Genomic DNA, 26,400 nt, shown 5'->3' with positions numbered 1-26,400 from the left:
CCCCTTTATGGGATGATTATGTTGCATGGATGGAGCGCCTTACTAATGGTCACATTCAAAGGTTTAGTATAGTGACGCTAGGGTGTCTTGGATGCTGTATTTACCCCTCAGATGGTTGGGCAGGTTATAAATGGTCTCCAGCTATCATAGAGAAGGCAGGGAGTCTGATCATTTTGCTTTGTACCTGCTTTTAGTTTTGGCATCTCAAGTCAGAACAACAGCCCCTCCCACTGATCATCTTCCTGATATCACATTGTTGAACATGATTCTTTAAAAGCTCTTTGTCATTTTAGGCTCTCTTGGCGAATATGGCTGCAATGTTTGCAATCTACCATGGGTCCCATGGGCTGGAACATATTGCTAGGAGGGTACATAATGCCACTTTGATTTTGTCTGAAGGTGAGTCAGTTTTCTGTTTTAAAACTTTTGGTTATAACAAGACCGATACATGTGAGTAAATAAAATTGAAAACTCACTGCATATCTAATACTACCTGCAAAATTAAAAGTCAAATAAAACCTAGGAATAATACTTTCAACATCTATGGCAGACTGAGTGTTAATATATTTAATATAGTGAGCTTTTCCTCAGTCCCCCCAACCCATACACAAGAAGAATGAACACCCTGAGAGAAAACTGGACAAAGGACATTAAATGTAATTTTAAAAGAAAGTATACAGATGAATATATATAATTTCAACCTCACTATTAATCAAAGAAATGTAAATTGAAAGAAAAAAATAGTGTTTCTCTCATTACATTGGCAGAGATTAAAAAGAATGCTGATATTGGTATGACTTTTATGAGGGCACTTAATCTGTGTCAGAAGCTTTTAAAATGCGCCTACAATTTGATACAGAAATTCTAGGAATGTATCTAAAGGAAATAATCAGATAACGATGTAAAGGGTGTGCATTGAAACATTATTTACAATAGCACAATCTTGGAAACAGCCTAAACGCCCAATAATAAGTAATTAGTTAAATTATGGTACATAATTTAAGTTTGAATATTATATAGCTATTAAAATAATGATAGGGGTTTTGATCTGTAGAAAAGCAAAATCTTCATGATACATTAAATTTTTTTAAAAAGGGTAATACACACACACACACACACACACACACACACACACACACACACCCTTCTAGAGGAATCTATACCAAGGAGTAACCACTAGTTATTTCTGGATGGTGATTATGGTGATTTTTTTCTCCATTTTTATATGTATTTCACAACTTTCTGTAGCATAATAATAAACATTTACCTTTTTTAAAAAAAATAAATTTATTTATTTTTGGCTGTGTTGGATCTTTGTTGCTGCACGCGGGCTTTCTCTAGTTGCGGCGAGCAGGGGCTACTCTTTGCTGTGATGCACAGGCTTCTCATTGCGGTTGCTTTTCTTGTTGTGGAGCACGGGCTCTAGGTGCATGGGCTTCAGCAGTTGTGGCTCACAGGCTCTAGAGCGCAGGCTCAGTAGTTGTGGTGCAGGGGCTTAGTTGCCCCGTGGCATGTGGGATCATCCCAGACCAGGGCTTGAACCTGTATCTCCTGCATTGGAAGGTGGATTCTTAACCACTGTGCCACCAGGGAAGTCCTACTTTTTTTAAAAAAAAGCACCGACCAAAACACTGGGTACAAACAGACCATAGTAGGATTTACCTCTTTACTTCTGTGAAGCGTCAGTGGCAGAGGGTCTGGTTTCTACATAGAGACCGGTGGCTATCCTATCTTGTCTAGGTCTCAAGAGAGCAGGACACCAACTCCAGCATGACTTGTTCTTTGACACTTTGAAGATTCAGTGTGGCTGCTCAGTGAAGGAGGTCTTGGGCAGGGCTGCTCAGCGGCAAATAAATATTCGGCTGTTTGAGGATCACACGGTAAGTCAGACTTTCAGTTTGTTTGTTGTACAAATTCTATAAATTTTTATGACTTTTCTCATTAAAATTTCTCTTTATTTTAAAAAAAATCAGTATTGGACCTTTGGGCACAACTTCTTTGTAAACAATTTTCATTTCCAGTTTGGAACATTGTGGCCTTTTAAATGATAATCCATTGTCAGCTTTCCTTAAGATGTTGTGTTTTCATATATGGGACTCTTAGGCACATAGTTTGCTCATAATACTCCTTCGTTCACAATATGACTGTTCAAGGTAAAGGCTACGATAAGTGATATGATAAGGTAAGTTAAGGGAAGAAAAAAGTGAGCATATCTAGTACCAAAAGGAGTGCCCTGCAGCCATCTGGACTCTTTTAGAGTCCAGAAGTGGCTGTAAAACTCTAAATCTTTTGACGTTTGGGACTGGTCTAGCCTACTTTGCCCAAGGGCCAACTTGGACATAATGATAGCCTGTTATTTTAGAACAACTGAGAGTTTTGTCCAGCACTTTCTCCCCTTTGACCTCTCTTGGAGTTTCTGCACTGATCTTGGCGTTTCGAGCTGATGTTTCCCCTTTCATTTTCGTTTCTATAGCTTGGTATTTCTCTTGATGAAACAGTCAATGAAAAAGATCTGGATGACTTGTTGTGGATCTTCGGCTGTGAGTCATCTGCAGTAAGTAAATCAAAATTCACATTCCTCATAATGACTATTTGAGGAGGTGTCACAGATGGCTTTGCTTCTTATGGGCCTGAGTGTGAGGGGGAGGGGGCGCAGGAATGACATTAGGTGGCCTGCGTTAAAATTATGCCACCGATTGTCCCTTGCTACTGTGACTGCTGATAGTTAGAGGTCACTGCCGTGGGCCCTAGCCAGGACTGAGCTGCAAGGCTAGTTGGAAGGATTGTTAATGGTGTTTAACTGAAACTATTCCTAATACAAAGATTCATGGCATTGGCATCTTGGTTATGTTGATTCTGGGAAAACTGACCTAATATGTGCCAGGTCTTATGCTGTGCCCTGAGGCTAGTGGTAAATCAGACATACTTCCCGCCCTTTTGGAGCTTATAGTCTAATGAGGATCCAAACAGGCACAAGTCTGCAGTCCAGATGATGTCCTATGATGGGCACTGTCCAAAGATGCTCTCTGAGCACAGAGTGGAGGGGGCTTCTCACCAACACTTGGAAGAAACTGTCCTAAGCTGAGACCTGAGAGATGAGTAGGAGCTATCCAGACACAGTTGAGAAGGAGGATGGGGCCAGAGGTGTTCCAGACACTGGGAAAAGCAGCCACAAAGGCTAGGAGGAGAGAGGTTATATGAGAACTAGAAACAGTTCAGTGAGACTGAGCTGGTTTCTAAAATGATGAAATAGCAGGGACATGTGAGCAGGAGAGTCTGTGGGATGGAAGAGAGACGTCAGCTACCTAGACCTGTGGCAAGGTGTTCATCACAGCACTCTACGAGGCCTGGAGCATAGGAGCCACTTAACAAATATCTGTTAAATGAATCAATGAAAGGAGACAGAAATAGGTTCTGGAGTGTTGATCAGTGCTGTCCTGGTTGTCTGAGTCCTCTTTGAGAGATGACTTCAGTATCTTCAGATAACAAATGTAAATCGTCAAAAAAGTATTATACTGTTCTCTTTTAATCTTTAATTAATTAATACTTAATTAATAAATAAGACTGAATAATATCTTCCCTCTAGAACTCTGCAGTAAATTTAATCACAGATATTTGTTCCATGCATTTGAAGAATATTTACAGAGCAACCACTGAGGGCTCTCATACTACCGGCCTGGAGCAGAATGAGGAGCAAGCCATGTATTTCATTATATATTCTGGATATTAAATGCTTATCAGATATATGATTTGCAAATATTTCCCCCCATTCTGTGGGTTATCTGTTAATTCTCTTGATAGTGTCCCTTTTTTTAATTAAAAAATTTTGATAGTGTTCCTTAATGCACAAAAGTGCACTGTATTTTTTCTTGTGTTGCTCATGCTTTTGGTGTCATATTTAAGACACCATTGCCAAATCCAAGGTCATGCAGATTTGCCCCTATACTTTCTTCTAAGAGTTTTAGCTTGTAAATTTAGGTCCTTAATCCATTTTTTAAAAAAAAATAAATTTATTTATTTATTTTTGGCTGCGTTGGGTCTTCATTGCTGCACGCGGGCTTTCTCTAGTTGCAGCGAGCAGGGGCTACTCTACGTTGCAGCGCGCGGGCTTCTCATTGTGGTGGCTTCTCTTGTTGTGGAGCAGGGGCTGTAGGTGTGAGGGCTTCCATAGTTGTGGCACATGGGCTCAGTAGTTGTGGCACACGGGCTTAGTTGCTCCATGGCATGTGGGATCTTCCCGGACCAGGGCTCGAACCCGTGTCCCCTGCATTGGCAGGCGGATTCTTAACCACTGCGCCACCAAGGAAGTCCCCTTAATCCATTTTGAATTAGTTTTTGTATATTCTATAAGATAAGGATCCAACTTCATTCTTTTGCATGTGTATATCAAGTTTTCTCAGCACCATTGTTGAAGAGACTGTCCTTTCTCCCACTGAATGGTCTTGGCACTTGTATTTTATTAGAATTGTTCTCCAAGATCAAAGAGCAATGTCAAGTGAGAATCTTTACTTGAGTGTTATCATGGTCGTCACTTTTTACATAGCCCTTTAAAATAGTTTACTGGAACTTGCTTCATTATTCAAGGAACATGCAGGGGATGTCAACTGTTTTTTCTTTGGCAGTAAAAATTGTTCACTTTTCTTTGCTCACTGTGGCTAAGTTCCACAGAACTTAAAAACAATGTTTTGGAGAATTGCCACAATGCGTGACCCCTGACATCTGTCACTGCACTGTGCCAGATATCCCTGGGGTGGGTGGTCAGGGAGGTGGGAGGTTGGATGGTAGGGAATTTCTGGTGCTCTGTCAGAATACACGCTGAATGGAAAGCCTTCTTCACATGTGGTTCCAGGCATGCTTCCTGCCCTTCAGTTTCTGTGGTCTCTCCATGCAGGAGCTGGTTGCTGAAAGCATGGGTGAGGAACAGAGAGGTATTCTAGGGACTGCCTTCAAGAGAACTAGTCCATTCCTCACACATCAGGTGTTCAACAGGTTTGTGTAGTTTGTGTGACTTCTGCATTGTGTGCTGTAGCTTGGGAGCATGGTAGAGAGTGGCTTCTACTATGGCATTCTGACTATGACATGGCCTGGTTTATTGTGGCTCAGCCTGACCCACTACTAAATCCCAATTCTAACCTGGGCGAAGCACACCTTATTTCCTGGTGGCTGTGCTCCCTTGACACTATAACCCCTAATTCTACTCTCAAGAAGATGGGAGTTTCGATGCATAGTCGTCAGGCTGAAGATCATACCCAGGAACTCAACATCCTCTTCTTTCCAACTCTTCCTCTCAGGCCCACAGGCGGCTTCTTGTCCTAGTGCATCCTCTGAGCTTCATGGGGGGTACACGCCCTTCCCTCTGATGCTTTGTTGGCATGTTGTCCATGGCCTAATTTGATCTGTATGTTGAAGGTAGATCTCAGTGTGTCTTACCTCTTAGAAGGATGTGTCTGGGCTCTTACCTAACTATATTGGCCTAAACCATGTGTTTTATGTTCACAGCTATCACTCAGAAACAAATATTGTCCGATATATGAAGAGATTGGAAAACAAAGACATTTCCCTTGTTCATAGCATGATTCCGCTGGTAATTATGGCCTTTGTTTCCACTTCCCACCCCACCCTGAACCCACCTCTTTGGGTCACATCTAATAGGCTGCAAGAGGGATGAATGGGTGACCATTCGGGGAGATGGGAGGGCCGATCAGATAGACCATAGGATGTCACTAACGTAATACGCTTTGGCTGTGCTTCTTCAAGGGGTCCTGTACCATGAAGCTCAACAGTTCATCTGAACTCACAGTAAGTAGGTCACTTCTGTTAAAAGGGGACTTAGCAGAGGCAGTGTCTTGGCTTACACATAAGCAGATAACTAGAGAAAGCTGCTCCTGGGACCGTGATTTAACAACTGCTTTAGTAATCCTTTACCTTGCTCTTCAACAACCTTGGCAGAAACCCTAACTTTATCACAACCTGATCGTTTAAATTTATGGGTGAAATTATTTTTAAATATTAAAATCATTAAACATATGTCTTCCTACCTTCCCCAACTCCCCCCCACCACCCTTTTAAACCTGCCACGTTGAAAGCTTTTATCAGTTTGTAGTTGTTAAGCTCAGATAGAATTAAGAACCGTAAGCCCTCTTTCTAGAAATCCTTTCTCAGTGCCAGAAAGGTAGAGGTTTGAGGTTTTAATTTGTTTCTTGTATCAACAGAAGATTTGTGTCCCCTGCTATGGTGTTTGGTAAGTATCTCTACTAGGCTAGGATGTTTCTTTTTTTTCCATAGGATTAGTCTGATATGACAAATCACGTCAGGCAAAGAAAATCATTTTATATCCTCATAGGAGGATTTTCCCCGTTTGCTTTTATGTTGGTGTTTTGTTCTGCTTCATGAAAAAAGAATGATATATGTGCTATGTAAGAGTTTGAATAAACCATGCCTGAAACAACTCATTGGGTTTCATGGATATAAATCTATTCAGGGGCCTTTTTGTTCCCAAAAAAATAGGAAATGGTTATACTTTTGTATAAGTTCCCTTTCTGGGCCTCAGTGACCCACTTGTAAGATGAAGACAGTAATAGTACTTACCCCATAAGATTGTGGTAAGAGTTAAATGAATGAATGTAAAGTGCTTAGAACAGTGCCTGGCACATAGTAAGCACTCTTTGTGTTAGCTGTTGCTATCATCATCATCATTATTAAAGTTAGTCTTGTTATTACTATTACAATATGTACATATGTGTATGTTTCCTCCCTCCTTGCTCTTCAGCCTATCACATGGAAAGAATTTGCAAACATACACCCCTTTGTGCCTCTGGACCAAGCTCAAGGGTACCAGCAGCTTTTTCGAGAACTTGAGAAGGATTTGTGTGAACTCACGGGCTATGACCGAATCTCTTTCCAGCCTAACAGGTAAGGGGATTTCTTCTTCTGTCTTTTCAGTCATCTCTTGTAGTATAATACCCACTGGGATGGATGACTAGAAGGTCCAAAGTGGCCTCATTCACATAACTGGGAAGGTAGTGATGGCTGTTGTCTGGGAGCTCAGTTAAGGGTGTTGACCTGGGCCTTGGTTCTTCCCCATGTGGACCTCTTCAGTGGTTGCTTGAGCTCCCTCACAGAATTGGGTCTGGGTTCAAAGTGGAGTGTTCCAAGATGGAAGGACGTGGACGCTGTAAACTTCTTAAGGCTCAGCCTCTGGAGTTACACAACATCACTTCCAGAGTATTCTATCTGTCACAGCAAGTTTCAGGGCCAGCCCAGATTGAACGTGGGAAGGGGACAACACGTGGGTGTGAATGTCAAGAGTCCTGGTTCATTGCAGACCATCTTTGGAAGCTAGTTACTACATCCGTCTTATAGAGTAAGAATCAGAATCGAGCACACGTGTTAACTCCTTATAAGCAGTAATGCCTCAATCTAGTAAGGCCAGGAGAGTCCGGATCCTAGTTTGTTCTGTCACTAACTTTGAAAGTTCCCTTCCTCTTTTCTGTCCTCGGTCTCTGTCTGTAAAGTAAAAACATTTGAGCAACAGTGATTTTCAAAAGCAAAGGGCTCTTGCGGCATCTCCTGGGTACTTGTTAAAAAAATATAAATTCCTGGGCCCCACTTTAGAAGTACTGATCTCCAGGGGTTGGGACTAAAAGTCTTTGTTTTTAAGAAGCAACCAAGTGATTCTGATGTAGTATAGTCAACCTGGATCCACTGGATTTGTGATTGTTCTGTCTTCATGGGAGTAGATAGACAGACAGACAGACATGTCATCAACATGTGAATTAACATCTGGGGATACTTTCAGAGGAGGAGCCTGGTATCTGCCCCGAGTTTCTCTACCTCCCACTGCTCAGTGTGGTTCTCCACCAGCAGTCTCAGCATTGGCAGCACTTAGAAGCTTGATAGAAATGCCAGATTTCTATTTCAAGAAACAAAAATCAAAGGATTTTAAAAGCTGAGACATTTATTGTCTCATTTTCTGAGACAGAAAGTAATCAGATCTTAATCAGTTACTATCAAGCCCTACCTCCTGTTTGGAAACATAGGTAACACAGCAAAGCCATACACTTTGTGAAAACAATATACCCCATACAGTACAAACCCTTTAGGAAGAGGGCATGTGACAGATGAAAGGACACAGAGCTTTTTTAATATTAGTCTCTCAAACTCTCATTTCATAAATAGGGAGGAATTGATGTTTATGAAAGTCAGGCTGTAGTATACCTTCATTAAAATGTCATCATGCAGCTTTGCTTTTTTTTTTTTTTTTTAATTAAGGGAGGAACCTGAGTAAATTAACCTGAGGCAATACCTTAATTAAGTGTTGACAATGAAGAAACTGCCCTCTAGTGATGGAATATGGTCACATCTTCTGTATTGTACTGGAGAGCAATTTTTCAAGACCATTTTAAAGTCATTAGCTCTTTTTTTTTTTTAAAAGTCATTAGCTCTTGCAGTAAATTGAGGTCCCAGGCAGGGTCTCCAGAAGACTGACTGAAGGATGAGGAAGCTCTCCTTCCCGTAAAGCAGTGGTTCCCAGGCCTGGAAATTAGACTCACATGGTGAGTCTATAAGAAATCCTGATGTCCAGATCACAATCCCAGATAGAATAATAATCTCTATGGGGAAAGACTAGGGTGAGGGAAGGATGCAGGCATGGGTATATCTTTGAAGCTCCCCAGGTAATTCCAGCTTGCAGCCGAGGTTGAAAACCGTCATCTTAGAAGTTTCTCTGTTCTCCTCAGTTTACCTAATGCTCTTTCTCTGTCTTACTCTCCTCATTTGTATGATTGTCAGCAAGACTCCATTCTCTATCCCAGTCTTGGAGGAGGGAAAGAAATCTTTATCATTTTGTAGCTCCTGGCAGTGATGCCTTCCACAGCTCCAGAGATTCCCAGATATACCACCCATTTCCAAGAGCTGACTTGAGTGTTACAGAGGCTGTGTTGAGGCTTAGTAGAGGGATATTTCTGGTCCTGAGCAGAGGCTGCTATGACAGATAGGGAAATACCTTACTCTTTGTTGGGAAAATACAGGGGCTATGCTTCCAGTGAGTAAGGAAATTTGATGTCTAATTTGGAAAAAGAGGAAGGGATGCACCACATATTCTATGTGAGTGACTTTAGTTTTAGCTCTTCATAACCTCCATCTTGGTTTATTTGTGGTAATCTTTTTCTCCATAGGTGGATTATAAATCCCAGGTCTTATAATTCTAATTCCAGGTCTCAGTCAGTCTACCACAGGGCTAACTACTTACTGGTTAATTAGTCAGGATTTACTGCTGGCTAGTGTCCACTGAAATCTAAGGGACCAATGTAGGCTTTATAGTTATTGGAAGAAGAAACACAAGTTTTCTTGACTACTCTGCACAGAAAAAGAATTTAGTGTACCACGTCAGCCACTGAAGTTATACTCATAAAATAGAGGGTGTAGGGCTTCCCTGGTGGCGCAGTGGTTGAGAGTCCGCCTGCTGATGCAGGGGACACGGGTTCGTGCCCCGGTCCAGGAAGATCCCACATGCCGCGGAGCGGCTGCGCCCGTGAGCCATGGCCACTGAGCCTGCGCGTCTGGAGCCTGTTGCTCCGCAACGGGAGAGGCCACAACAGTGAGAGGCCTGCGTACCGCAAAAAAAAAAAAAAAAAAATAGAGGGTGTAGTAACCTCTTTTATCAAGGGACCATTTCCTGGTGTTTTTATTTATACCTGATGAGTTGGAATTGGTCAGTGTGTCTATAGAGTTCTAGAGTCCAGTCACCAAAACTTTGGAATCTATATATATTTCCCTCCCTTTTTTGTTACTATGGTATTTTAAAAGATAACTATGGCATAATTTTTAGGAAGTAGCATTAGTAATATTTTATAACTTAATTTTTTATTGTGGTAAAATATACATAATATAAAATTTACTATTTTAACCATTTTTAACTGTCCAGTTCAATGGCATTCATTACAGTCACATCATTGTACAACCATCAACTCTGTCCAGCTCCAGAACTTTTTTATCTTCCCAAATCGAAGCTCTGTACCCATTAAACAATATTTCCTCATTTACCCCCCTTACCCCAGTGCCTGGCAACTGTGATTCTACTTTCTGTCACTATTAACTTGACCACTCTACGTACAGCACATAAATGGAATCATACAATATTTGTCCTTTTGTGTCTGGCTTATTTCACTTAGCATAATGTCTTCAGGGTTCATCCATGTTGTGACATGTCAGCATTTCCCTCCTTTCAAAATATTCCATTGTATGTATGTACCACATTTTGTTTATCCATTCTTCCATCAGTGGACATTTGGGTTGTCTCAACCTTTTGGTTATAAGGAATAATGCTGCTATGAGTGTTGGTGTACAAATACCTGTTTGAGTCCCTGCCTTCAGTTCTTTTGGGTGTATAGCCAGACATGAAATTGTTGGATATATGGTAATTCTGTTTAATTTTTTAAGGAACTGCCATACTGTTTGACAGATCTATGCAGAGGCATAGATGGAAAGAGAATCAAAGGATGGACACACAAATAGTTATCTCAAGGTGGTAGAATTTCCAGTGACTTTTACTTTTTTGTCCTTACGCTATTTTAGTTTATAAAAACATTTTTTAACCACGATATATGTTATTTTAATACAATCCAAAAATAAGTTACTTTTATTGTGGGGAACATGCATATTATGAAACAATGAAATTCTTGATAAGATACTTAGATTCATTTCTACCCTGACTCTCCTGATCTCAGGGGGTTTGGCCATCAGCTGATAGCATAGTGAAGTTGGCTTTGAACTTGCCTTGGAGTTGAGGCAAACTACTGGTCTTCCTTTGTAGCAAAGCTGTACTCAAAGTGAGGGAGGTTTGCAACAAAGGGCAAAAGAGCCAAACTCTGTAGAGTAGAGTAATATTTAACATCAAGTGGACTCGAAATACAACTCTCTGGTTTTAAAATGCCTAAGTAGGAAAACTGCAATTTTCGGGCATAAACCTGAGTGTTTCTGCCTGTTTTCCTGATGGCTCCGCCTTGTCTGTGCTTCTGGACCCTCACATAATGTCTTCCAGTCCAGAGCAGTTCTATGTTATGCCCACAGAAGGTTTTTATTCTTTCTCTCTTTCTCTAATAGTTCCTGCCTAGATAGAGACTGCCACAGGGCCTTTGTCTTCAGTACACTTTTTTCTGAGGGGAAATCAGCAGCTCAGAGGAGAGGTTAGCTAGCACCCAGGATGTGTGAGGCCTCCAGAGCTCTGTCATGTGGCTTCCTCCCTAGTTGGGATGTAGGTTTCTCTCCTATACAGCAAGAAAGGGAACACTACCTTACTGATTTGAGATTTAGTTGAGGGATGGCTGATAAATATGGATGATAAAGGATTTTGTAACCAAAAACTGTGGCGTGAAATCTTTGGTTCATATAGCCAAGCCTTCACTTGGTCTATTTCCTGGGACGGTTAGATCCCAAAGTTGTTTAAAGGACTTGAAACAAAAATGTCAAGAAACTTGTCCCCATTTCTCTTATTTGCTCAATCTATAAACCCGGAGAGCATTTCTACCTTAGTGGAGAACATAGCAAGATGATATTTAATTACCTTTCCATTTCCTCCCGTGCCCAGCGTAGCTTGCTTTGGCTTGCTCCCCGTATCACTGTGACACTCTTAAAATCATTCAGCAGCACACAAATACACTCTAGGAATTGCTAAGTTAAAATTATGATGTAATGTTTAAAGCAGACAGAAACAGCAATTAACACCTTCCGCGGTTATCTAAAATGAAAGACAAGCTGGAATTATTATTAGCTCACTTGGCTTATAAAAGTGAGGAAGTTGTTTTTGTCTTTAAAAATTGCAAACTGTGCTCTTGAGTGCAGATAGAGCTAGCGGTTGCTTTCCCAGAATCTCCTCCTGGTAAGGTTCTTAAATGAGGTGTGAACAGGGCGCAGTCAATGACTCTCAAACTTTATTGTGCGTGAGAATCACCTGTAGGGCTTGTGAACTTGCTAAGCCCCACCGCCAGAGTTTTTGATTTAATGAGACTGGATTGAGGCCTGAGAATTTGTATTTCTAATATAATCCTGGGGGATGAGGTTGTGCTGGTTTGGCTACCACACTGTGAAAACCACGGGCTGCAGGGGTTCTCAGTCCTGGCTGCATGTTAGAATTCCTGGGGAGCCTTTGAGGTATGCCATGCCCTCCCCACCGGGCAAACTAGGTACATCGGAATCTCCTCCAGGGGCAGTACCCAGGCATCACAGAGTTTTTAAAAAGCTCCTCAGGTGATTCTAATGTGCATCACTGGGTTGCAAAGTGTGTTGACCTGGAGGAACACCAAAGAGGGAGGTTTAGTTAGATGACTAATATCTTCCAGTGGAGTGAACTTTAAAACTGGCCTTTGCAGGCCAAGTCATGACTGTCATGTGCAGATCACATTGTTTACAACAAAGAGAGTCAAACCCCTGATATTGGCCATGTCCCTCCCCTTCTTTCCTGAGCTCGTGGTCAGTGTCACTGAGTAGACTTAACTCATTGATAACTTCTGATTTGCTTTCCTACTGGGCCTAGTGCAGCTTCAGAGCCCTCCCCTACAGAGAGCTCTGAGAAACCAGATATTAGAGACCCTCTCTGATGAGTGACTGATTTCCCAAGGAGACACTCAGAGTGCCAGGAAGAGAAAGAAGGGTGAAGGATGAAAAGAGCCACTTTTGGGGAAATATAAAGCAATGAGAAGGATCTCCCCTTCCCCAACTTTCTTGACTCTCAAGAGTATATTTGGATTTTTGCAGTTTGTAAGGCTTTGGAGAAGTGGTTCTCACGTTGGGCTGTACCCACAGAATTTCTGATTCAGTACTCCTGGGGTGCAAGCCAAGCATTCATATTTCTAACAAGTCCCGGGGTGATGCTGATATTTGGGGGTTTTGAGTTTGAAAACCATTGCTTTAAGGTGCTCTTGAGATATCAGAAAGGTTAGAGTGGCTGGATCCATCTAGATGTTTTTTGCCCAGAATTCATAGGTTAAGCATAGAATTTAGCTTATGTCAAATTAGATATAGGTTGGTAAGAACATGTTGAGGGGGTATTATTTTAAGCTACTAGAAGCAGAGATCTAGGTAGTGTTTGGAATATTTGAGTTATGCAACGAAGAGTTTGATTGAATTTGAATTGCTTCCAAGATATGGAAGCATATCATGTTTATCCTGTCTGTAAGATAGGAGTCAGCACTAATTCTACCTTGTTTTCTTGAGAGTGGTCCTCTGAGGTTGCCATGCACTGATTCAGGTCATTTTTGACACACTGGCTGTTTTGTTGATCATTTTACTATGATTAGTTTTACCATAATGTCAGTTTCTTAGCTAACATTTCACTTGGATCATTTTTGTTCCCAACCACTCGTTGGTGGTATTTTTAAAGTAAAGAAGGGTTTGGATGAGGACAGTTTGGCATTAGAATGTCCAGCATCAAAACATTATGTATCACAAGAAATTATTAATAGTGCTTCTTTCTGGGGAGTAAGACTGGGAAGAATTTGGGGGGAGTTGCTTTTTTTTTTTTTTTTTTACTGTAAGTTTCATTCCTTCTGCATTGATGGAATTAAAAAAAATCAGACAAACATATTACTTTTATAATACAAAATTTAAATTCATCTGTAAATTAGGTGGCATATCCCAATGAGATGAGAGGAAGATCCAGAGGGGCTCAGGATAAAATTGCTTGAAAAGGGATAGCAAATCAAGGAAGACTTTGATATTAGGGGCAAGAGAAACTCCAGGATGGCCCCATCTCTTTGTTAGACCTGCCTAGGAATGAGTGACTTTAAAATGCTGTGTTGTAGGAGAAATTTAGTAATCCCCTCCTGCCCCATGACACCATCATTAAGTAAAGGTTCTTATGTGCAACAACAGAAGATGGGTTGGCCTAATTTAAGCAGAAAAGCAATTTACACGGTGAAGATATTGGGTGCTTCCCAGAATTGATGGAAAAGCTAGAGAATGGGGCTTCAAAAGGGAGCCAAGACCCAAGGGAAGTTTGCAGCAGAGAACAAATCAAGGTCACTCCAGTGGAAGCATCACCACCACCACTGTGACTGCCCTTTTCCTAGGGTCACTCCCTCCAGATTCATGAAGTCCCAGGCTGGAGTATCCGATAGGTTGAGACTGGGTTACATGTCTAGCACCTCGTTCATGGATAGTGATTGGGAATATCTGGTCCCTTTCTGCTTCCATAGGGGGTTTTAGGACCCTGCCTTTCCCTAGACTCACACAAAAGGGGAAATTCCCCTTTTAAGGGGACTGAAAGGCTGAGCATTTCTACATATACACCCACGAAAAGAGCAACAATGAGAACCTGCAAATCTCCAACATCCTAATGTAACTCTTCCTTTCTATTTCTAAGCATATTCACATGTTTGATCATCACAGCACCATTTTCTAATTGAATTGCCTTTGTTTTTTTTTTGTTGTTGTTGTTTTTGTTTTTTTTGTGGTACGCGGGCCTATCCCTCTTGTGGCCTCTCCCGTTGCGGAGCACAGGCTCCGGACGCGCAGGCTCAGCGGCCATGGCTCATGGGCCCAGCCGCTCCGCGGCATGTGGGATCTTCCCAGACCGGGGCACGAACCCGTGTCCCCTGCATCGGCAGGCGGACTCTCAACCACTGCGTCACCAGGGAAGCCCTGCCTTTGTTTTTTACTGTTTGTTATGTAGTTTGTTTGTTACTGTTTTTACTGTTTATATGTAGTTTGCAGATATTTTCTCCCAATCTGTAGCATGTCTTTTCATCTTATTAACAGGGTCTTTTGCAGAGCAAAAGTTTTTATCTATGATGAAGTTCAATTTATCCATTTTTCCTTTTATGAATTGTGCTTTTGATTTCAAGTCAAAGAACTCTTTGACTAGCTCTAAATTTCAAAGATTTTCTTCTGTTTAATCCTAAAAGTTTTGTCGTTTTATGTTTTACATTTAAGTCCATGATCTATTTTGAGATAGTTTTTGTATAATATATGAGACTTAGGTTGACCTATGGAAGTCTAATTGTTCCAGCATTATTTGTTGAAAAGGCTGTCTTTCCTCTATTGAATTACTTTTGCAATTTTGTCAAAACTCAGTTGGGTTTATATATGTGAATTTATTTCTGTTTCTATATTTTTATTTTCTGTTTATTTCTGTTTCTATATTCTATTCTATTGATCTACAAGTATATCCTTCCACTAATAATACACTATATTACAGTAACTATATAATAAGTCTTGGCATTAGACTGACTCTTCTTACTTTTTCAAAATGAAGCTATTTCAGTTACTTTGCCTTTATGTATAAATTTTAGAATAATCTTATGTCTACAAAAAATCTTGGTTTTATTCAATAATGATGCATATTTTAGCTCCTAAACATTATAGTTTTGGGACTTCCCTGGTGGTGCAGTGGTCAAGACTCCACGTTCCCAATGCAGGGGGCCCAGGTTTGAACCCTGGTCAGGGTACTAGATCCCACATACATGCCGCAACCAAGAGTTCACATGCCGCAACTAAGGAGCCGGTGAGGTGCAACTAAGGATCTGGTGGGGTGCAACTAAGGAGCCCGCGAGCCACAACTAAGGAGCCTGCCTGCTGCAACTGAGACCCAGTGCAACCAAAATAAATAAATAAATAAATAATTTTAAAAAAAAGTTATAGTTTTTACAACAGGCTAGATGTTAGATATTATAGATATTATAGGTGGTTGAAGGGAAACAATTCACTTCGTATTTAAATTTACAGTTTATCACTCAAAAAAACCTTTTCATGAAAAATGTCTTTTTAAATGTAATAATTTTAAAAACATAGGAAACTTCTTAAGAAGTTCAGATATTATTAGAAATAAAATAGGCCCACTGACTTGTAGACAGCTTAAAAGAAAACTTCTCTGAAACTGCACACTAAATGTGGCCATTAGTGTGTGAACTCCAATGGTGTGTTAAAAACTACTGAATGATTTTCAGAAGAATATCTAGAGAAAATTAAAACAAGAATAGATTTGGTAAATCTCGATACTTGATAGTTCAAAAAAATTGTATAAATCTTAAATTATCAGCACCCAAAATTTTAAATGTTATGATCCATAACATGATCATTTTCTTTAGGGCACTATTTTTTTTTAAATTAATTAATTAATTTATTTTTGGCTATGTTGGGTCTTCGTTGCTGTGCTCGGGCTCTCTCTAGATGTGGCGAGCAGGGACTGCTCTTCGTTGTGGTGCTCAGGCTTCTCATTGTGGTGGCTTCTCTTGTTGTGGAGCGTGGGCTCTAGGTGTGCGGGTTTCAGTAGTTGCAAACTCCGGGCTCTGTAGTTGTGGCTCACGGGCTCTAGAGCGCAGGCTCAGTAGTTGTGGTGCCTGAGCTTAGTTGCTCCACGGCATGTGGGATCTTCCCGGACCAGGGCTCGAAACTGTGTCCCCTGCATTGGCAGGCAGATTCTTTTTTTTTCTTTTTCTATTTTTTTTTTTTGCGGTACACGGGCCTCTCACTGTTGTGGCCTCTCCCGTTGCGGAGCACAGGCTCCGGACGCGCAGGCTCAGCGGCCATGGCTCACGGACCCAGCCGCTCCGCGGCATGTGGGATCTTCCCGGACCGGGGCATGAACCCGTGTCCCCTGCATCGGCAGGCGGACTCAACCACTGCGCCACCAGGGAAGCCCAAGCTGGTGGATTCTCAACCACTGTGCCACTAGGGAATTCCCTAGGGCACATTTTTAACACCTTTTGACTTGTATAAATAAAACATCCTACTGTTTTCCCGGTTCAATTTATAGTATAATTCAACAGGACTTTTGGTGACTGCTGGGGTTCACACTAAGTCATGTATTGTAGCGTATTCTGCAGTCACGCAAATGGGTTCTCTGTTACTTTTTTGTAAGTATGTATACTGTGCAGAAATCTTTCTCTTAAAAACAGCAGCTGCAGTAATCCATCTTCAAATATTCCCAAGCAGCCAGCTTCTGAGGCATTTCTTACGGTGTATATAAAGTCAGCCACTGTATTCTTTAGGTGGAACAAAGAGGTTATTTCATGACTGGTTGAGGATGACTTCTGCAATCAGTGACAAAGGTACTCAGTAACTGACCAAAATGCCTTCTTTATAGGATACAATTCACTTATAATCTTATGCTTAAATTTTATGCTTAAAAAGTGCTGTGCTTTCCACCTGTGACTATTGGCCTTGCATATCATTCTGCAAAATCATCTGGAGGAGCAGGCCATCCATGTTCCTGCTTCATCATAGGAAGACATATCTGCAGTTATATTTCTAAAATCTAGTGGAAGTTTCCAAGTGTCCCTTGGGATTTATTTTGTGTGATAGTCCAATAAAAATTTGTTCCAAAGATCTCAAAGTTTAACCTTTCCAGATAGAACTAAATTGTAATATTTCTTAATCTTAACCTTTGCTCAGTGCTCTTAGCAAAGGTAAAGGTAAAATGATAAAAATCTTTGAAGTTTATTTTGTCCTTCTTGCTCTTATCTTAGCAAAAGAGCTGAACTATCACTCTAGCTCTGTCATGCCATCTTCAAATTCCACCGCCCCTTTAATTAATTTTTTTGCCAAATTCACATTGAATAGCTGCCCTGAAATCCCACACTTTCGATGATGCACTGACACTAATAGGGTCTAGGTTTAAATCATTACAAAACTGTTGAATCCCATCAACTCCAATTTATTTTCACCTCACGGACTTTTGTACTTGCTATACAGTTGTTCTAGCTTCGTCTAGTCTACTGGATTTCTTGTGGATTCTTTGTAGAATGAGTTTGGGTTTTGGAAGAAGTTGCTAGTTCTCACTCATTCAGTGTTAAACAGTACAATATGTCACAGTTTTTTCACCAGCCTGAGTAAATGCCATGACTGGGGGCCTTGTTTTTCTCAGACAGTTTAAACTTATGCCTACCTGGCACTTCTAAATGGGTCTGAGGCTCCCCTCAGAGGCGCCACAGCATCACTGTGGCTGGCTCTGCAGGTCCAGGCCACTAGCCACTTCATTTTAAATAGATGTCAGAAGACCACTATCCTAGCTGCCCCTCCGCAGGTAGTGCTTTTCTGATGGGTTCTCAGTCTGGGTTATGCATATAAGCAGTTTTACTTTTCATAATACTTTTCCACCAACAGGTGGCACTAATAATTCCCCTTATTTCCATAGTACCCCAGGAATAAGACTTGTGTGGCATTTAGAACATATCTTTTGTACTTTTTTGAGTTGAAACATGGATGATTTTTAAGAGTATCTAAGGCAGAAAACACCCGGCATTCCTGATCAAGTCTTTAGCATGTTGCCTTTCTCCTGGATTACTGGCTTCTAGCTCCAGTCTCTTCTTTCACTCCTTGTCTAAACACCTTGGTTGGTCTTCCAACAAAACAAGATGAGTAGAAGTCATGAGAAAAACAGAGAGAAATACAAAATCCATATGCTGAAGTCCCTTTCCATGGGAGAAAGGATGACATTAATGTTGATTGTCTGGACTGGAGAAGAACTCAATTTTGAACAAATTGACTAAACATTTATTGCAGAGTTACTCCATGCATAGTACTATTCTATATATTCCCTGTGAATGTATAGAACTCTAATACCTAAGATCCTATTCTCAAAGCCTATACCCTAATTGAGATAAAATAGGCACACGAAGTACATGTGAGATCTATAATAATTTTCAGTGTACAGTGTATGAATAGGATGGTATTATCAGAAGAACGAGTAGAGTAAAATACTACGCGAGTTTGGAGGAGGTAAAGAATAATTCAGTCAGTCAGTCAGTCAATCAGTATTTATTGAACACCCCCTGTGTCAGTGTTCTTGGCATAGAGAATACAATGTTGATAAAGACAGATAAGATTTCTGCCTTCAGGGAAGGCCTCTCTGAGGAGGTGACACTTGAGCTGAGACCTAAATACTGAGAAGAAGATAGATATTTGAAGAACTAGAGGAGGAGCTTTCCAAGCAGAAGGAACATTTAGTGAAAAGCCCCAAGGCAGACATTGGCTTGATATGTTTCAGGGAAGGAAGAAGGCCTGGGTGGCTGGAGGATAGTGAACAAGGAGAGGATGGCAGAAGACATGGGTGTAGAGGTGGGTGGAAGTCACAGATCACGTGGGGGATTTGTAGGCCATGGTGAGGAGCTGGATCTGTGACTTTGGGGATGGCTTTATGGAAGAGGCAGAACTTGAGTTGGGACAGTTGAAGAATGGTGGATTTGGCTTGTTGGAGGGAAAGGAGAGGGTGATAGAGGTTGAGGGTTGTGGAAGTGCTCGTTCAAGTGCTGTGGTAGCCCATCCTCAGCCCATCCTGTGTCACAGAGTGACGAGGGTTGCTGCCTGAAGATGGTGATGATGATGATGATGACGTCGATGATAGTGATGACAGGTGCCGGCACTTAATGAGTGTTTACCTAGTGCCAGGCACTGTGAAAAGCCCTTTACCATGGATCATCTCATGTCTTATATCTGCCCTTCGAGTTGGGTGCAATTATTATGCACATTTCAGAGATGAGAACACAGAGAGGCTAAGTAAATAGTGGTGTAAGTGGTTTGCTAAAACGTGGCATATTCATTTTCCTGTTCTCAAAATAAAGAACATCAAATGAGCTAGAACTTGTTTTTCAGAAGCCAGGAAAACAGAAGCCGAGTATTTGCCTCCCTCCCTGGAAGAGAGAGGAGAGAGGCAAAGCTCACTCAGTGTGGGTGATGAGGAAATGGGTGCCCCGGGTCTTATGGGGACAGGCCTTTTACATGGAGCTAAACCTCCTAGTTCTGTCAGTCAGACAAGGGTTCTGTGAAGGAAAGCCAGCATTTGCTCCCATGATGCTCAATCCTTTGGGAAGCACAGAGTGTTCAGAGGAGCCTCACTGCTTACAAGTGAAGCACAAGTCCCCTTAAGACGGGCCAACTTGTATCAATGTCTCCGGCTGTCACTGTTGGCCGGTTGGGCATGTAATATTCTGACTCAGTTTCTTCATGTGCAAAATGAGGACAATGGTACCTACCTTGTGGGGGTATTAGGAGGATTAAGATGATGTAAAATGCTTGGTGGTGACAACAACAATGTTTCCCATTTACCTGTGTTTACTCCGTGCACAGCCTGGTAAAGAGGAAGTGCTTAATTAATGGAGCAGTTTATACTTATTATTATTATTCCCTAACTCATCTAGTCTCTTCTGTTGCTCTGTGACACCCACACTGTGGAAATCACCACTTTCCTTCCTTTCCTCCAGCCAGGCTCTCCTCCCTGCACACCCAGATGTTTCCCTGTTCTCTGTCCTTGTCTCATGCTGAGCCCTAAATCGTCAATTCGGCCGTCTCCTGACACCAAACCATCAATGCCCCTATGTAGTTTGCAGATATTTCAAATTCAACTGGTTCCATCCCAGTGTTCTCTCAAAAAATGTTTTCCAATGCTCAAAATTTTAGCTTTTAGTTTAGAAATTAAACAGTTTATCTAATTTATTCTTAAGCCTTGTGCTTTTTTAGAGTATGATCTCAATATTACGGAGTAACCAGAAGCGATGAATGCCAAAACCACTGCGCCTTCCACAGAGTCAAAAGATGGTGTAATTTTGTGAAATGGAGGAAATATGCATTTTGAATGGGTTTAAAAAAACCTATTACTCACTTCCTTTCCTTCCTGCAGAGAGTACTGAGAACATTAAGTAACAGTTTATGACTGACTCAGCATCCCTCCCTGGAATGTTAGTCATTAAGTGTTCTCTAAAAGTAGTGTCTTCAAGGACTGCTGAGATGGGAATGGCCAGCCTCTAGCAGCCATGAGCATTAGGGCTTGGGAAAGCCAACCCTGAGGCTGTCAGGACTGGTGCCACACTCCAAGTGTACAGTTCCTTTGGGGTAATCTGATCATTGACTGAACATTTGGTGATGTTAAGAAATTATTGTTCATTGTTTTAGATGTAATAATTAGTTATCTTTTGTATTTATTTACTCATTCATTTATGCATGCATGCATGCACACCGCGCCATGCGGCATGTGGGATCTTAGTTCCCCAACCAGGATCAAACTCGTGCCCAGTGCAGTGGAAACGTGGAGTGTTAACCACTGGACCACCAGGGAAGTCCCTACAGTTATCTTTTAAAAATAATTCTTATCTTTGTGTTTTTTTTTTTTTTTTTTTTTTTGCGGTACGCGGGCCTCTCACTGTTGTGGCCTCTCCCATTGCGGAGCACAGGCTCCGGACGTGCAGGCTCAGTGGCCATGGCTCACGGGCCCAGCCGCTCCACGGCATGTGGGATCTTCCTGGACCGGGGCACGAACCTGTGTCCTCTGCATCGGCAGACGGACTCTCAACCACTGTGCCACTAGGGAAGCCCAAAAATAATTCTTATCTTTGAAAGATACATATTGAAGATTGAATTGATGAAATGATATGATGCTTGAATTCTGCTTCAAAATAATCTAGTTCAGACTGAGGGATATAGGTGGAAACAAGATTGACCATAATCTGATCATTTTTAAATCTGAGTGATAGGTATAATGTGATGGTTCCTTATGTTCTTCTCTCTACTTTTCTATAATTTTGGAATTTTCCATAATAAAAATAATTGTTTTAGGTGCATGGGTAAGCTTTAGTGCACAGACCAGGTACTGTTCTGGTTGTTCAAGACTTTAGGCCCATGCAGGGGTCCTAGGTGAGCTTTTAGTGTCAATGTTGGTGAACACACAGCCTGTGCCTGATGAATATTGAATGAGTAAATGAAAGCAGAGAGGCATAAAGCTCTGACCCTTTTCTTCCTGTCTTTGCAGCGGAGCCCAGGGGGAATACGCTGGGCTAGCCACTATCCGAGCCTACTTAGACGGGAAAGGAGAGAGACACAGAACAGTGAGTGTGGACCGTTTGCTCACCGTCGGGGGGTGGGGGGAGGGCAGCAGGTTCAGCTTTAGGGTCCCTTTCATTCTGTGGGACACTCCCTCCAAGTCTTCTTGGAAGAAGCTGGGGAAACATAAAATCAAGAAACAAATGTCTGTGAACTGGCTATTACGATCCTTGCCTCCAAGACGTTTCACTGGACCATTTTGAGGGAAAACATTTGGAGATAAAAGGCTTTCTCTCAAAGCCAGTCTGTAAAAGTCAGCCAGTTGGCTGTGGACCTGCTCCCCGCAGGGAGCGAAGGGAGGAAGGGGCAGGAATGTTGCCATTCCAAGCCTCCCTCCTTGGCTCAGCCCTGGACAGAGGGCAGAGACTGAGCTTTCGTTCTTCTGTAACTCCTACCGTGCCTGAGCACAGTTCTTGTCATATGTATGCTCAGAAAATATTTATTGGATAAATAAACTCCCTATTAAGTGATTCTCAGCTCTAAGCAACAAAAGAAGACATGGAGCAGAGTTCACGGTTCTGCTTCTTTGTTTGCTTTGGGTGAGAGTCTAGTCTCTAGGGTCCAAACTGCTTTTGGGGGGCCCTTGTGCGGCCAGCAGGTGCTAATGGGCTCGCCAGGCCTCCACTAATCCCCAAAGGCAGTGCCTTTAGCAGATGACCTAACAACACAGGCTTCAGATTGTGGCTGAAGGAGGTCTGTGTTCCCGGGACCTTCATTTTGGTGATGGCCAAGTTAAACTTGAACTGCATGAGCTGTGGAGGTGGTGGTAGAGGGAGCAGTGGGTAGGATCCAGGAGCAGGTCGAAGCGTCTGCCCAGCCCAGGAGAGCTAGAGGAAAAGGTGCTGGGGTGGTCTGGCTGCCCACAGAAGTGGGGTGCAGTGGGTGGTAGTCCAATCTTAGTCCATTCCTGGTTTTATTAAAGCTGGAAGATTGTTTATGGCCAGTTGCCTGGATTTTGCAGTGAAGAATTTAAATACTATTTCACTTCCCTTTCACAAAAGGGGAGAAAAAAATTTTTCTCCCACCTTCCCTTGTTTATCCATCCTGATTACACAGGTGTGTTTTCCCAGGCCTTCGTCCTGGTTGGGGAATAGAATTGATTTTCAAAGACCTTTCGGAAAACAGGACATTTATTACTTGAATAAGTTATTGAAGACTGGCCACATGCAAGGTACTGTGTGTGCCAGTCCAGAGAGAGATCAAGTGATAAATCAGACAGATACAGTCCCTGATATTTCAACTTTTTTTTTTTGCTTGGGTGTTGAATTCTTTAACTTTCTAAGGAAGGGTTAGTTTGGAATTACAATTATTCTTTGGACCTCAGAACCTCAGCACTGTCATAGAGTCAGAAGAGAAACACTGGGACTCCAGTGAGAGGATGCCAGATGACTGACATTTAAAGTTGCCTTCTCTATTTTTCCTCCGTGGCTTCCATGTACTCAGTAGGCCCTGGAACTTCCCATTGTTATGTTATTTAATCATGAGGTGTCTGGGACTCCTGGGGAGGGAGCCATTCATCCTGTGTAACCATCTTCATGTCGCTCCTGCTTTATGGAGAGGCCGCCGAGATCTACACTGTGGTGCTTGTGGAAGGCCAGTGAGCAGCTAGCGAGAAAAGGCCAGCTAAACCCCGGGTCTGTCCACTCTGTGATACTTCCCATCCCTCCTGGGTTCCCTTGCTCTTTAGTCTGACACCCGGAGCTATCTGTGAATGTCTAGGAGTTGGGGACCAAACCAGAAAGGTCAAGGAAAAAGGATGAGAGACGTTTTGATTGGGCCTGGGCAGAGTTCTTCTGTGACTCATGGATTCTTTTTAGTTCCTTTTCCTTCTTTGTTTTTTCCAGTCCTCCCTTCTCTCTCAGTCCCCTTGTGTGTGACTTTTCTTCTGGCACCACTGTTCACACTACCATCACTGAAATGTTGGGAGAGGTTATTCCACTGAAGGACAGAGAGGAGTGGGATGCTGCATTTTGGGGGGTGGGTGAGGGGAGGCAGGGAAGGCTACCCAGTCACTGAGCTTGTAGAAATACAGAACTCTTAAGTTTGGAAATGTTGGCATCCTTTCTAGATTAAAGATTTTAAGTAAACCTGACTTTTTTAGTTAGAGAAAAAGAAAATGACTTATTATTCAAATAATCAGGGAGGACTTTTCAGCATCAGAGATGTCTAAGACAGCTGTTTCCATACAACAGACTCTAATGGAATCTAGTAAAATATATCCTTCTTTTGGAAAAAAAAAAGAATGTGGGGAAGTCATGTGCTACAGAACCTCCTGGGTTCCTGATGATTCTCTTATTTCAAGCTGTTTTGGAAGTTATTTTCACATTTACTCTTAGGTTAAATTTCAGAGGTTCCTAAAATGCAATGGCCAAGTTCTTGATTTACCAGTTTAACTTGAGAGAATACAAATTATTTAACAAACACTTATCTAGAAATTACCCTGTGCCAGGCACTGTCCTAAACACTTTATGATTATTAACTCAATTTGCCTGTCAAATACTAACTCAGGTTTGTGGATCAGAGGCTGAATTTCCTATACAAAGGGAAAACGCTGACCAAAAAACTCCCCCAAAAAACAAAAAAAACCCACCGCCAAAAAACACCCCCAAAACCTGTATGTATTTTTCTTTTCTCAGCTGCCTGAGGCAAAGGAGTGGCCTTTTGTTTTTCGATTTTACCTGTGGTAAGAAATTGATTTCCCTTGCAAAGTGGCCCTCCTCCTTAATCTGTCACTCATTCAGCAAGTCTTTTTTTTTTTTTATAGATTTATTTTATTTATTTATTCATTTGTTTTTTGGCTGCGTTGGGTCTTCCGTTGCTGTGTGCTGGCTTTCTCTGGTTGTTGCGAGTGGGGGCTACTTTTCGTTGCAGTGAGTGGCTTCTCATTGCGGTGGCTTGTTGCGGAGCACAGGCTCTAGGTGCACAGGCTTCAGTAGTTGTGGCACACGGACTTCAGTAGTTGTTGCTCATGGGCTTAGTTGCTCCGCGGCATGTGGCATCTTACCAGAGCAGGGCTTGAACCCGTGTCCCCTGCATTGGCAGATGGATTCTTAACCACTGCACCACCAGGGAAGCCCCCAGCAAGAGTTTGAGGATGAGCTATGTTGGGTCTGTACCAGGTGCATTGGGGGGTTAGAAAAACACAGCATCCACCTAAACACTAACCAAAGAGGGTTAGTGTTGATAAAATAGCAAATCTGGGTCCTGTTATTTCCAAGTCCTTTGCAACGCCACAATTTTTAAAGTGAGGATCCACATAGAAAATCAGAAACATCTAACAGCAAAAAATTCCTGACAAAACCACTGAGACCTTTGCTTTCCGCTAATCCTTATATCAGGATGTGTATTAGTTTCCCATGGCTACTGTGACAAATTACTACAAATTTAGTGGCTTAGAACAACACAGGTTTATTTTCTTATAGTTATGGAGGCTAGAAGTCTGAAATTGGTTTCACTTGGCTAAAGTCAGTGTGTTAGCAGGGCTCGTTCCTTCTGGAGGATCCAGGAGAGAATCTGTTTCTTTGCCTTTCCTAGTTTCTGGAGGCCTCCTACATTCCTTGACTCATGGCCCCTTCCTGCCATCACTCCAACCCCTTGTTCAGTTATCACATCTTCTACCTCCTCTGTAGTCAAAGCTTCCCCTGGTTCCTTATGATGAGAACACTTGTGAATGCATTTAGGGTCCAACCTATAATCCAGATTTCAAGATCCCATCTCAAGATCCTCAATTTCTCACCTCAAGATCCTTAACTTAATCACACCAGCAAAATCCCTTTTGCCAAATAAAGTCACATTCGTAGACTCTGGGATTAGAATGTGGACACATTTGGATGCTATTCAGTGTATCGCAAGATGAGTGACATTTTTAGCTTGGATGTTTTTGTTGCCTCGTAACTTCTCTGGTATGAATTCTTCATTGCGGCCTTTAACAAATATTTTATATTCACTTTTAAATATTCACCTTTCCCTTCCTTGATCAGTGTTCTGCCCAGAAGGTATCCTTTTATCCAAAGATCCTTTGGTAGAATAAAAATATCTTGTGAGAAAGGAAAAATAACTCCAGTGTTGGTCCTGAGAAATTAAAGAATTTAATACAAAAGGGAAACATTTAAACAAGAAAAAGGATTTGAGGACAACACAGCATGATCAGCATGAGACGAGTAACCATTCAAAAGAGGCACTAACTCTCTGTCTGCAGAAGAACAACAAAGTAATTTCATGTTTGCCTCTGTTTGTAGTTCTCTTTGGATCACATGCATTTTGCCTAAGTAGATGGCTTTGCTGTTTTTGAGGAAACGGCTGTAAGCTAAATTTCCCCTTCATAAGCCCATTTTTATGATGCCCATCCATTTCTCTTCAAGGGGTGTCAGTATTGGTTCTGGGATTAAAAAAAAAGAAAAACAGGATTGTTTTCAGGGTCAATATTGCTTCTTCTTGTTGCTTTCTGTTGGAGGGAACTCCATGAGGCCCTTTCCTGTAGTGGGGCACCATCAGATCATACAGAGCACCTGTGTTCACATGATTTGGGGGCAGGAAGTGAAAATGATTTAAATCTGGGGATTTTTTTTTTTTTTTTTTTTTTTTTTTTTTTTT

General features: G+C 41.8%; 1 protein-coding gene across 1 annotated transcript in view; it reads left to right on the top strand.

Annotated features, from left to right (window-relative positions):
• Positions 1 to 26,400, top strand: part of GLDC (glycine decarboxylase) — a 92,915-nt gene that overhangs the window by 40,858 nt on the left and 25,657 nt on the right. Inside the window, exons 9-16 of the mRNA XM_024734273.1 lie at positions 294 to 399; positions 1,741 to 1,880; positions 2,474 to 2,554; positions 4,892 to 4,989; positions 5,500 to 5,584; positions 5,758 to 5,799; positions 6,770 to 6,912; positions 21,737 to 21,812. Coding sequence (XP_024590041.1) covers positions 294 to 399; positions 1,741 to 1,880; positions 2,474 to 2,554; positions 4,892 to 4,989; positions 5,500 to 5,584; positions 5,758 to 5,799; positions 6,770 to 6,912; positions 21,737 to 21,812 — 771 coding nt within the window. The remainder of the gene's footprint in view (positions 1 to 293; positions 400 to 1,740; positions 1,881 to 2,473; positions 2,555 to 4,891; positions 4,990 to 5,499; positions 5,585 to 5,757; positions 5,800 to 6,769; positions 6,913 to 21,736; positions 21,813 to 26,400) is intronic.

Source organism: Neophocaena asiaeorientalis, unplaced genomic scaffold (genome assembly GCF_003031525.2).
Source record: "Neophocaena asiaeorientalis asiaeorientalis breed wild unplaced genomic scaffold, Neophocaena_asiaeorientalis_V1.1 scaffold256, whole genome shotgun sequence".
Lineage (NCBI taxonomy): Eukaryota > Metazoa > Chordata > Mammalia > Artiodactyla > Phocoenidae > Neophocaena > Neophocaena asiaeorientalis.
Note: the sequence above shows the minus strand (reverse complement) of the source record. Positions and strands in the feature narration are given on the sequence as shown.